The sequence below is a fragment of the Bemisia tabaci genome, chromosome 3 (genome assembly GCF_918797505.1).
Source record: "Bemisia tabaci chromosome 3, PGI_BMITA_v3".
Taxonomy (NCBI): domain Eukaryota; kingdom Metazoa; phylum Arthropoda; class Insecta; order Hemiptera; family Aleyrodidae; genus Bemisia; species Bemisia tabaci.
In genome coordinates, this window is record NC_092795.1 from 891,712 (window position 1) to 904,299 (window position 12,588).

Sequence of the window (12,588 nt, forward strand, 5' to 3'; positions counted from 1 at the left end):
GGAGCCATATTCATGTTCGGTTCTTAAACAGGATCTCTCCGTAGGAAGTACCCTTTGGGTGGCATTGGATATTCATAGTCGTTCCTTACACAGCTCCTTTATTTAGAGCGACCCATCTGCTTTACATATCCACTAAGGGGGCCTTAAGGAAATCCTTAACATAGTGTCATATAAAGGACAATATTTGCGAATCGAGTAAAATCAGTAGTGCAACTCTGGAAATGGACCTTTAAAAGGTATAAAAATGATTTCCTATTTCCAAAAAGTACAAAATATAAAAGAAAAACGTAGTTGATTTGAACAACCTCTGAGTAAGGTGCAAACCTTGAGATTTTTTTACAAAATTGAGAAAATTGACAAACATGCATAATATATTCTTCTGTATGTGTACTTTTTGCCGTGACAAACCATTGTAACCCTTCTGGAGGGTCCATTTCCAGAGGTTCACGACTAAACTGTACTGAAGATTTGCCAAAATTGTTGTTCTCATGATATAGTATGTTAAGGTTCTCCTTAGACCTCCCTTACAATTAGTTACAATACAAATCATATTGAGCCTCCCGAGGAAAGGAAATGATTAGCATTGAAAACAAGACAAGGAGCTTGATAAGTCCAAAAACAATGGGAAGGATTTGTTTAGGGAAGGAGCATGATACAGCTCTTAGATTATTACACAAAGAGCGTTGAGGTTTTTATAAAACAAAGTGAGAAGAGGTGGGGAGGCGAGCAGTAGCGTCATTTCTTCGCCCCTCTACCGTAAAGATATACACAAAAAAAAAAAAAAAAAAAAAAAAAAAAAAAAAAAAAAAAAAAAAAAAAAAAAAAAATGGTAGAATTACGCTGTGTGAAATACAGCGTGAAGGAATGGTAAATTCTACCAATCTTTTTTTTTTTTTTTCAGTGTAAGAGCGTATCTCAATTTGCACGTGAGCTCTGTTTTTCGTATAGATCCATGCTTTCTGGGGCTCATACGGGAACCTAGATACGCCCTTTTGTCAAAGTAGCGAGGTTTTGACCCCTGTACAAGAAGGCAAATTAACAGGAACCGACAAGCGCACGCGATAAAGTCTCAATCACGACCTTGAATCCTGACGAACTGACCTTGAACTTCTTCATTTTCTTAATTATCGGAGCTTAGCGCAGCTGACTCATGAACTGGAGTTAGTCCGGCTCAATGTTGCCGCAATGCTGCCGCTACAAGCCCGGACTCATCGCTTCTTACGGAGACAGCGCCACATTTGGCAGCTCCTTATTTCAGCACTTGCTGATGAGTTTTGGCAATTTGCCAGAGATTTCCCGCCTGCCAACACCGGTTGGACGTATTTTTGTCAAACAGAACTATGTGCATTACGGCGTGAGCCGTGTTATGCATATATTCCTACAGGTCTCAGGGCTCATGTCTCAATGCACAAAGTTTCGTTTGGCAGAAATACGTTCAGTTCATGGGTATAAACAGACACCTAGGTGCTCGTTTAATAGTCGCTATTCACTAATATCGTCTACTAAGCGAGCGTTATTAAGCGTTTATACGCAGTAAAAGGAACCGACTTTTTGTGTTGATATGAGTAGTAGAATACAAAGTAAGCTAAACGTGCTTTTAATATTCTTCTATTAGTTCTTCCTTGGGTTTCATTCACCAAATTTTTGGGTAGGAAATTTGAAAACAACCACATTGAAACTTGGGTGCGACCTGCCAAGATCAAACTTGGATCGTATTTGGATGTATTTCTGCCAAACGGAACTATGTGCATTATGACGTGAGTCCTGTTATGCATATACCCTGATGGGTCTCAGGGTTCATGTCTTATTACACATAGTTCCGTATGGTAGAAATACGTCTATTTGAGATGGTCCACTGCGCTAGCCCCTTGCATGTCGCAATCTTTGAGTGACGAAGAGAGGAACAAAAGTGCATTACTTCAGCAGAACACTTTCTTCATTCTCTGATGTCTCAGAGTAACATACGGTTTCTGTCGATTTAACCAAACCAAGGTCGATCAACCAAGTCCTTTAGGTTGATCTGGCCGAAAAAAAGTAATTCGATGTAACCCAATGTAGCCTTAGGCACGGAAAGTTTTAACTGTGTATGTTCCACGCAAAACCCTATTCACATAGTTTCTATTAGCAGTAATACATTTTGCAATTTGGTGCTGATACTTTGGCTGACTATCTTTTCCGCACAAAGTACATTTGTGGTAATTTTTCTGATTATCGTTGCCGCAAATAATTTTCTTTAGTATATAGCAACGTCGAGAAAAATATGAGGAATATTTAAGAAAAATGAGTGAACAAAGACTGAAAAAATTATTTCTTACCTAACTCAGCAGTCCAACAGGGATCGTCAGGGTCCAGATTTTCGTCCGAGAATTTTCCATTATTTTCATCTGCGTGCTTATACTTCAACTCCTTCTTAATTCTTGCTATTTCTTCCATAAATTGTTGATCTAATTTGTGCGAAAATGATTTTGTGCGGCAACGATAATCGGAAAAATTACCACAAATTTAATGTACTTTGTGCGAAAAAGATATTCTGCCGATATTTTAGACTGATTTTCAAAGCAACGTGTCTGCTACTAATTTTACTAAGTGCACAATTCGGTACATCACTTACGCAAGGAAGCCGACGCGAAGATAGCTACTTGAGGTTATCGAAGCCCCTTCAGTTATTCGTAGATGCAACATGGACATCCTCGGAGCACAAATAGTTGCATCAACGCGTCAGCATTGCAGTCGATTTGACTCCAAGTTTGGTCCATCAACCAAGTCCTTTTGGTTGATTTGACTCAAGAAAAGTAACTCATAATAACCCAAAATAACAGAAACGCGGGAATTTTTAACTGTGCCTAGAGCTGCAACCTGACTTACATGTATTTGATTGAAGCCCTTTATAACATAACCTTCAACGAACGAAAAAAATAAGCAGCAGCACCATCAAAATCAGCCGTAAAAAGCAAACTCGTCAAAAAAAGGTGATTGTGTATATGAATGTTCGGACGTCACAAATGAAATTCTTGCAGCTTCTAGAGCATGTCGACATATTTGCATCCGTTTGAAGAAAGATTTGTTTTTTATGCGTCTATTGGAAGGAAACGGGGAAAATTCTATTTACCTATTTGAATTTAACACACGGATGAGTTATTTTTAGCGAGCGACAAGAGTAATAAAAATATTAAATAAAGAGTGAGAATGCATCGGAAAACTGTGCCACCGTATTGAGGAAAAATCGTAGTCTGTCATACGTAGCACGTTGCCAAATTTGTCTGTATATAATATTCATTTTGTAAAAAAAAAACGATAAATATACTTCAAAAAGCATACATAGTAATAAATCCTCTCAAAAGTTTAAACAAAGAAAAAAAAAGAAATTATCCGAGGAAATTTGACAATGTCCGACGTCGCATGAGATGTTTCTTCCTGACATGGCATTGAGATTCAGGTGAGTCTGGGAAATACGGACACGTGTTGTTTCCTTGAAATGCTAATGCGCAGATGAAAATGTATTCCAGGCGTTGACCCTTCTACTCAAGAAAAAATTCACCCAACAAATGCAGACACTTGGTTTTGTCCTTCCAAGGCTTAAAAAATCCGAATAATCCGGCGGTATTTCGAACCCCTGTTTGAAGACCAATTTAAGAAAATGAGACGACTTACGAGGGAAAAATAAAAATACGCAATATAGACAAGGCTGTACAGTAGCGTGTCTCCAGACTATGCAGCGTTTTCCTTTTCTTGGTGTCAACAAGTAGAGAGATACATTTTAATATGCTTTACAGATTTTAGTCGACTTTAACTCACTGACGCTTCCTAAATTTTAGTACTGTAGGAGATATTACTTAAAATTCTCAAACGTTGATAGTCGTAGCTCTGAACATTTTGGGAGGGAAAATATTATACGAAAATGATAAAGAGTCAAACTTTGATTCAGAGCATAGACTCCTAAAACCTTCATAAACAGTCTTGGATTGTATCCTGTGTGGCCGCGACAAAGCTATACAACTAATCGTGCGAATTGCTGACACGGATACTAGTGAATTATATCACAATCGAACCAAATAAAAAAAACAAATAAATGAGGAAAACACAACGTAACCGTTTACTTTGTAGTCTTCTTCCTCGCCATCAGTTTTTAAACTATTCTTCTTCTTCAATATTCACGTGCTTGCCTGTTCAGATCTTAATTACGTTTAATTGATCAATATGTAAATGTTTCGGAGTTGTGTAATCAAGAGTTATTGAAAGCTCTTCTAGATTGTCAGATCGTCATTAATTCACTGCATTAGCATGCATCACTTCATCTATAAACAACCAATTTTGTAGGTTCATTAGCTTAAATCCAATTGAACAGCTTAAATGATGTTTATTTTCCTGATACAGGGACATCTTCCTTAGTAGAATTTGCGAGGGATCGAGAAAAATTCCGACTTAAGCGACTATTCGTCTTAGGTTTCCGCTTCGCCACTCAACACGAAATAAGCTCGAAAATTTTAAAGTGATTTTTTCAGTATCTTCGCCAAATTTTTAAAAAATTGATTGTAAATACATTTTTAATTTTTAAGTGAACTTTCAAATTCTCTTAAAGCCTTCTAAGAAAACATCCAAGTGCAGCAAAAGGCACATATTTTGAAGTTCGTACCTCAATTCATTCTTCAAAAATACAGTTATGTCATTGTTAATATTTTCTGAAACGTTCCTTTTTACGTATATAAATCTGCTTTGTGTACTTATGATGATATGCTATGTTGGAAGCATTTAGTAATGAATTGCTTTTGCCCACAGCGTTGATCCTGACAAGCTGAAGCTGAAAATGGCATTGACTCTACCGAAACTTTACGGAGAATTTAAGGCTGATTTCGACGGCAAAGTTCTCAACTTCCCCATCAAGGGCAAGGGAAAATTCAGCGGGAACATGAGTAAGTACTGTCAAAAGAATCAACTTGAAAATAAAAGGATCACCCGTGATGAAATGCACCACGAAGAATTATTATTTAATCTTCAGATTGAGGAGGGAAGCTAGGCATTATTCGAGCGATTGTGGTGCCTAAAAAATCAGAGAGATCATAACGCCTTTTGGTTTATCAAAGGTAATCATCTGATTGCAAGGAGGATACGCCCTCTGACCGCGGAGCGGCCCAACCCCCCGAGAGCACTTCGCGCCCCTTTGAGTTATTCTAAATAGAACACGCTTATCTAGGGGCTATTTCCTGTCGCGTCCTGATAGCCGCAAAAAGTATAAAATAAGACCAGTAGATATTTGGAACGAGATGTGACAAAATATAAGCATTTACATTGTTTAAATGGGAGAAGTCACAATTTCATCACGCAATATGAAAAATAAACGTTTGGGTCATATTTCCAAAATCTGAAAAAAAGAGAGGGCTCATCTTGGAAAACCTGTCAATAACCGTAAAAATCGTGATACCTGCTTCGAAAAATGGTAGAACGAACTACGACAAAAAATGAAGAATTAGGGGCTCAGAGAGCCTATAGTAATGTTATGCCGGATTTTCGAAACCAACCCTATTTGATGCTGGTTCACCAAGCAAGAAGATTTAGCTTTAAAATGAGTTTCAACGATAAGTGATATTCGTTAAAAAGTACGTCCTAACCTACGGCCTAACGTTCAGCATATCATAGTACGGATATCTTTTGAGCTTTAAATTTTACTCAAAACAGAATTTGCTGAAAATGAAAATTTTATTTGATGAAGACGTAAACTTCGATTATTTTTAGTTGTTGCACAGGTGTTGTTTTTAACGAAATCTTTGCAATTGCCAAAATTCAACCTACAACTAAAGTTTGTAGCGCTTTGCATCGACAAAAAGGCAATTTTGAGAATCAAGGACAAAAAATGTTTAAATGGCGGGAGAATTCTGCCACTCAGTTGTGGCAGGGCGCACAGAGAAAATGACGTTTTAAGATTTGAGTTTGTAGGATGAGGCGCCGTTAGGCTCTTTTGCGTGTTTAACCGAGTATCGCAATTTCATCTTCTAAGTAATTCCGCATAAAAATCAATCTGCATGCAATAAGTCCGATTTATGTTTTAAAAATATTGAACTTTATAACTGGTGTTTTACTTGTAATTTAGTATTTTAAACGTCTCAAAGTTATCAATGAGGAAAAAAATTTGAAACACTGTAGTTAAACTCACCAAAAAATGCTCCAAAAATACGACTACGATTAATGAAAAAACTGCAACAAAATGAGAGGAAAAAAATTGAATGAGTAAAAATCAATCAGTCAAAATTTAATGGATAAAAATCAATCATGAAAATTGATTGTGATTTCCATTTTTGTGTGAATAGTTGGGCTTCAATGACTTTATGTTCATTGAAGATTGAAACATTTAAATTTTTGAGCCTTATTTTTCTCCAGAGTATATAAGTTTAAAGGTCATTTTTTTTTTAACAAACTGCCGTGTAATTTCTCAAATTTAAATGAATTATTTATTAAATATCACAAAAATGTCACTCAACTCTTCAATTTACGAAACTCTTCGACTGCGTTCAAGATGAGCCTCAGACTCATGCTTTTTATGCATAGCACCATTACAAGAGAGGTACAATAATAGAATGTTTGAAATTTTTGCAAAGAAAAGCGGAGAAAGGAGCGATAAACTATTTTTACAAGTAGTTTTTTGGCTATTAGCTCATGTTGTAATCAAAACGTCTTGGCAATTTGCAGCAAATACAAAGTGTAACGTTGAAGGTGATGGAACTCTAGTCAAACAAAAGGAAGGTGAATTTTTGCAACTGAAGACTATCAAGATCAAGGCTACCCCTGGCGAGATGTCCAACATCAAGTACAAGAGCACCTCCAACAGCCGACAAGACGATGCTTTGAGTACGTATTTCATACAGTCTTCAATCATTCACAAAATTTAATTCACGAGTTTCAGTTGCACAAGTCCCAGACTTACAGTCTAATAACTGATCTTGGGATAAATTACTTAAAAATATGTAAAAGGTCGATTAAAGCCGCTCTACAGCGCTCTGCGACTCTCAACCGCCTTAGCTCCTCTCGTCAGACTCCCTCAGAGCTGCTTAGAGCTATTGCTTCTTATTTTTTTAGATTAAAGATGCGATACCCTTTGTTTTATGTTATCTATTGGCAAATTAATTTCTCCAAGAAGGTTACTGCGCAGTTAAACATTTTCAAGTCGCCTTATCGAGGGCCGATTAAGGCTTTTGTCAAATGCCAAGGCCAAGAATCGATTATTCTCTTTCAGATTGAAATTCCGAATTTCGCACAAACTGTCTTTTAGATTGTATCTTTAATTATTAGTAGGTAAGAATTCTATGTAAAATTACGAACCACTTTAGGTCTTCCTTTACGCTTGCGCCTTCCGTATGTTTGACGCTTATAACGTCGCTTGGCTGACATAAGGGCGTAACTACACATTGAGATGAGCCTGGAAAAGCATTGAATTGTATGGAGCCCAGGGTTCATCGCAGATTGTAGTTACGCCCTTATGTCAGGTATATAGGCGACGATAAGAACGATTACTTCGAATTTTTGTCGTGTTTTAAACATTACAGAGTACTTACGAATTTGATTGTTGAAGCTGACCAGAGACTAAACGACGGAGTTCTTCTCCAAAATGTAGAAATCTGTGTAAATCTTCAAAATGAGACCCCCTCCCAAGACACTTGGAAAAAATGCCAAATTTTAAACTGGCCTTTAACCGTTATATCCTTAACATTCCGATGCATTAAAGTTCGAAAATATCTAGGATATTTTGAAGAAAGAGGCAATCATTTCTTTGGTAATATAGGTACATGCGTCTCAAAAACTGTAAGTGCTTTTAAACTGCGCAATATTTTGCCCGGCTGAATGAATGGTTTGAAATTTTAACATCATTCTTTACATTTTTGAGTCATTACAGTTGAGTGGGAGGCTGGGAAAAACTTGATAGAAATTCAAAATTTAATAACCATTCTTCATTTTTGTTGGCTACTGAGTCGTGAACTATTACTAGGGGGCTATGCCTTCTGGCCGCTATACGCGGCCAAACCCCCAGAGGGCGCTTTGCGCTCTCTTATAGACCCGCTTCGACAAAAGAACGACCAATAAAAATAAAAATATATTCATACCCAACTCTCTATTGTCCAAACTCCCTTTAGCCGGAAGCGATTGGACCAATAAAAATCGAATAAAAAAACAGGGATTTATTTCAAACTTTACTCGAAGAATGAAACGAAACGGAACCGAGCATTTCGTCGCTTTTGGATAGTCTGTAGCATAGAAGCATACCTTCAATTCACTTACACTACTATTAACAGACCGAGATTCAACTTTTCCCGATTAGCTCAATTTTCCGCTGAATTTGGAATTCCCAAAATTTTTCATGGGCGGAAATTTCATATTTTGCCCCCCTTTTCATGCTCCCTGGTCTACCCTTATATAGAAAAACCTGGGTCATATTTTCAAAATCTGAATATAGCGGGCTCATCTAGGGACAATTTATCGCCTGTCAGTAGCTGCAAAAATAATGAAAATCGGCCCGGTAGAACGCTGGAACCAAGCGTTACCAGATACGCAAATTAGGAGGTCTCAGAGCCTATGGTATAGATAAACCCTCTATTTGATTGATACAGTTGTAACGTTACACGGCACATTCAATACTTTTCTAAAGTATGTTATATTGAGAAAGCACTCTAAATAAATGTGAGTCAAAATTAAAAGTTGACACTCATATCAGTGATTCTCAATTTAAAACAAAAAAAAAAAAAAAAAAAAAAAAAAAAAAAAAAAACACTCCATTGCTGAGGAGATTGAGATGAAATGAGCTTCATTCCGCATCGAATCGCGGATGTCTTAATCTACGAGTTTAACGAGCCTCGTTACGTACGTCAATGATTTCGACACTAAAATCTATTGTTTGAACCAACACTATTATTTGTTGCCATGATCCAATCGTATTTATTATCAAAACACATGATAATTGTACTCCACGTGTAAATGATTCACTTTATATCAAACAAGCAAGTGCAGTTTTCATACTGCACTTTAACATGATACATACAAACATCGGTAAAACGAAGAGCTTTCATTCTCAGGGCGCGTATAGACTTAAGTACCTGATGAGGAGTGGCACCTATTACTATCAGAACTCGGAGGGAAGCTGAAGAGCTCTGTTTCCATCAGTGGCGTGACGTGCTTTGCGATGTATCGATTGATTTCCCGTTCAAACCTATGGTGAAGGATCGATAAACAAGATGCTCGCAACGAACACCTTAACAATCGATTCTTGACCATAGCTTCAATGAGGGAAATATCGATAATCGATCATTCACCACTGGTTTCCATATTCATTTATCTTCTTCATATTAATATCTGCGCAGGAAATGTAGATGAATGGTGTAATTAATGATTCATATTTACCTTATCGAGCGCAGTTAAAATCCTACGTCACTGTGTAGGACTAGAAAAACTTGAGAATGGCGATTTTTGAAGTTGACAAAATTGTTTTTCCTCCATTTAAACCCATGTAGAATATCGATTCTAGATGAGGCGGGCTCCCTTATCTAGATGAATTTAGATTGTTTTATACATTGCTAGAGGTCTTTCAGGAATTACGACATTCGTCAGTGATCAAATAACTACAATAAACATTGAACAATGCTTACTTAAAAAGTAAATGCAAGCAGTGGAAATAAATTAAAAGAAAATACAAGTATGTTAAGCAAGTCTAAAAACGCAGCACTATGAGTTTTAAGCCCTATATTCGTTTAAATATCTCGCCATTTCGCCACCAAAAAAGGATTTTTCAATTATATGAATGTAACTGCTCTAAAGTGAAGCAGATAAATTGAATGCGAAAAAATTCTCGGGGTTTCGCGTCAATTCCCAATGCTACAAATCTTACTGCCTCTATAGGAGATGAAATTGCATAACTAATACATTGAAGGCGAATATTTTTTCGATCACTCGCGTCAATGTTTGAGTACTGCAAATCTTAGAGATCCCAAGATATGAAACTGCGAATCTATTTTCGATTATTCGCGTCGTCAATTTAGTGGTGAGTCGCCAACAGTGCCAACTCCAACGGAGGCAGTATAAAATAAAATTAGGCATGTCATTTTTGTCAATACATGGCTGGTGAGAAAGCAGGACGCTCAATAGATGCATTAGACAATGTTCGCGAATACATTGGACGGATTTGATGAGGATCGTCTGTAATCGTAAATGTTGCCTCATTTCTTTTTATATTTGCTTAATGCTTTTAGAATTTTAAAGCTCCTTTGAGCACTCTGAGAATGAAACATTTCGCAGGTTAAACTACCTTGAACTTTGAAATTTGAGGATCAAGCCACGCAACTTTCTCTCAAGTTCTTAAAACACCAGAAATACCTCGTGTCATGAACGAGAGATATATTAAAGTTGTGCCTCTTTTGTTTGTTTCAGTTCAAACAGCTAGGACTTTCTTCAAAGAGAACAGGAAACAACTGGAACGTATGGTAACTCCGATTGCGGAAGAAACAGCAGTAGAAATAGTCAGTCAGATCGTCAACAACATTCTGAAAACAGTGCCGTTCGAAGACATTCTCAAACAAACCGCTTAAATTTTTTCACCACTCTTACCCTCCTTTCATGTTCACCCACCCACCCTTACCTCCCGTTTAGTGATATTGTTGAATTTTATTTATTTGCGTCGACCCTCGATAAACTACATTTTGTAAAATAAATGTTGATAGAAACGTAGTTTTCCTTGTTCTATGATAAATATCATATGGACATCATTCCAGTGAATAAATAGATTGTGCTACATGTCGACAGCAGATCCAGGATGTTGGCGGTACAGGCTTTTCTTCATTTAAACCCTGTGTTGAAAAATCGATTTTTCTTGGAGCAACTGCGGGAGATTCTTGAATCGTTATCGAATTACCTTGATCGATAGATAGCATTGTCAACATAGAAATCGATCAAGTTTTTTCGATAACGATTCAATAATCGACCCGCAGAATCGATACATTTTCATGGTTTATATTGAGAGAAAACTATGTTGGCAACTTGCCGGATCATAAAACAGTGAATTGAGTCAATTAGAGAGGTTGGACATGAAATTTTTATCTAAAACTGCAAATTTTGATGTTAAATTCGTCACATTTTAAATTTGAAGGAGTGAATCTTATAAGAAATTTCACGAGGAAACCAATGGAATCACTTTAAGAGCCTCGAAGTTTTGTAGAAACGGAGTTATAAGCGTTTAAAGTTTCAAAATTTTGTCCGACCTCTCCTATTGACCCAATCCACTGGGCGCCGCTGCGGTGGTGAGACTATAAAAACGTCTACTTTGGTTGCGATGTTTCCAAATTTTCGTTCCAACTTCATTTTTAAAGAAAGTATTACGAAAAAGCTGTATACGAAATTTTCAGCAAATATCCTTGGAAGGACATGGAAATATTATACAAAGTATACAATAATGATAAACATTCGTCATCAAGAAAATTAAAATGTAATTGGGACTTTGCAACATAGCGCATCGAAATAATTGCTTTTGTAGTTCCGTCATTCATGTTGTATTGCTCTCTGTTAAATTCATAATTTTTTGATTTTACGCGAGGAGTTACAGAAAAAAATAGTTCTTCAAGAAATATATCGACGATGAAACGTCCAAACGACGCACAGTGAATCGAGTCAATTAGAGAGGTCTCACATGAAATTTGTGACTAAAACTCCAAATTTTGATTTTTATTTCATCACATTTTAAATTTTGAGGGGTGCCTCTAGAAGAAAAATTTACAAAAAAAACCAATGAAACCAATTTTGGAATCCTAAAGTTTGTATAAACGGAGTTATAAGCGTCGGAAGTTTCCAAATTATGCCCGACTTGTAAAATTGACTCGATCCACTGTGCGACGTATCTCGTTTGCGGTGTTTCAAAATCTCTACTCCAATTTTATTTATCTTTTTTTGCAGAGGAATAAATCTGCATCATTCCTTGAAGTTTTTTTTAGAATTTGCCTCTCGCAAAGAAGAAAAATAATAATAAGAATTTTAAAAATTGATCTTGTGTAGCTCTCCATTGGCAAAGTAAAGTATGACAGGAAGTTCGCAACGTCGCAAACCGAGACACGTAGTAGGGGAGTTTCATCAAACGTACAGCATCAAATTTTGAGATAAAAATACCTAAATATTTTGAGGGGGAAAAGTTCGATTTATCGATACCCTTGTTCGCACAGTAAAGCCTCTATCTAATTAATTTTGGGAATTCTGGCCTCAGAAGTTCGTAATATACTTGCGAGACAAGAACATATTTCAAGAGAGTCCGATAATTTGTAGTCATAAATCAAATCGAATATACGATTTAAATGAGGAAATGCCGGGATTCACCTCATAACGAGAGTAGACTTTTCAAAATTGACAGATCTTCAGTAAAGTTTTAAGAATAAATTAGGACTCTCAAAAGTTGTGCGCCGCTCAGAATTTTAGGCTCCTCTAGACTACAGCCTATGCAACCTAATGCCAAATCCGCCCTCATCCACTCCTAGTACCTTTTACTTGGAATACCCCGACCCCCTCCTTGGCAATTTTTGAATTGTTCGGCCTCGCTTTCTCCGCAAAATAGTAAGGACCCAGCGCCATTTT

At 36.9% G+C, this 12,588-nt stretch overlaps 1 protein-coding gene across 1 annotated transcript in view; it reads left to right on the forward strand.

Annotated features, from left to right (window-relative positions):
- Positions 1 to 10,701, forward strand: part of LOC109038570 (uncharacterized) — a 31,607-nt gene extending 20,906 nt beyond the window's left edge. Inside the window, exons 4-6 of the mRNA XM_019053662.2 lie at positions 4,777 to 4,910; positions 6,682 to 6,840; positions 10,405 to 10,701. Coding sequence (XP_018909207.1) covers positions 4,777 to 4,910; positions 6,682 to 6,840; positions 10,405 to 10,562 — 451 coding nt within the window. The 3' untranslated portion in view covers positions 10,563 to 10,701. The remainder of the gene's footprint in view (positions 1 to 4,776; positions 4,911 to 6,681; positions 6,841 to 10,404) is intronic.
- The last annotated feature ends 1,887 nt before the right edge of the window (positions 10,702 to 12,588 follow it).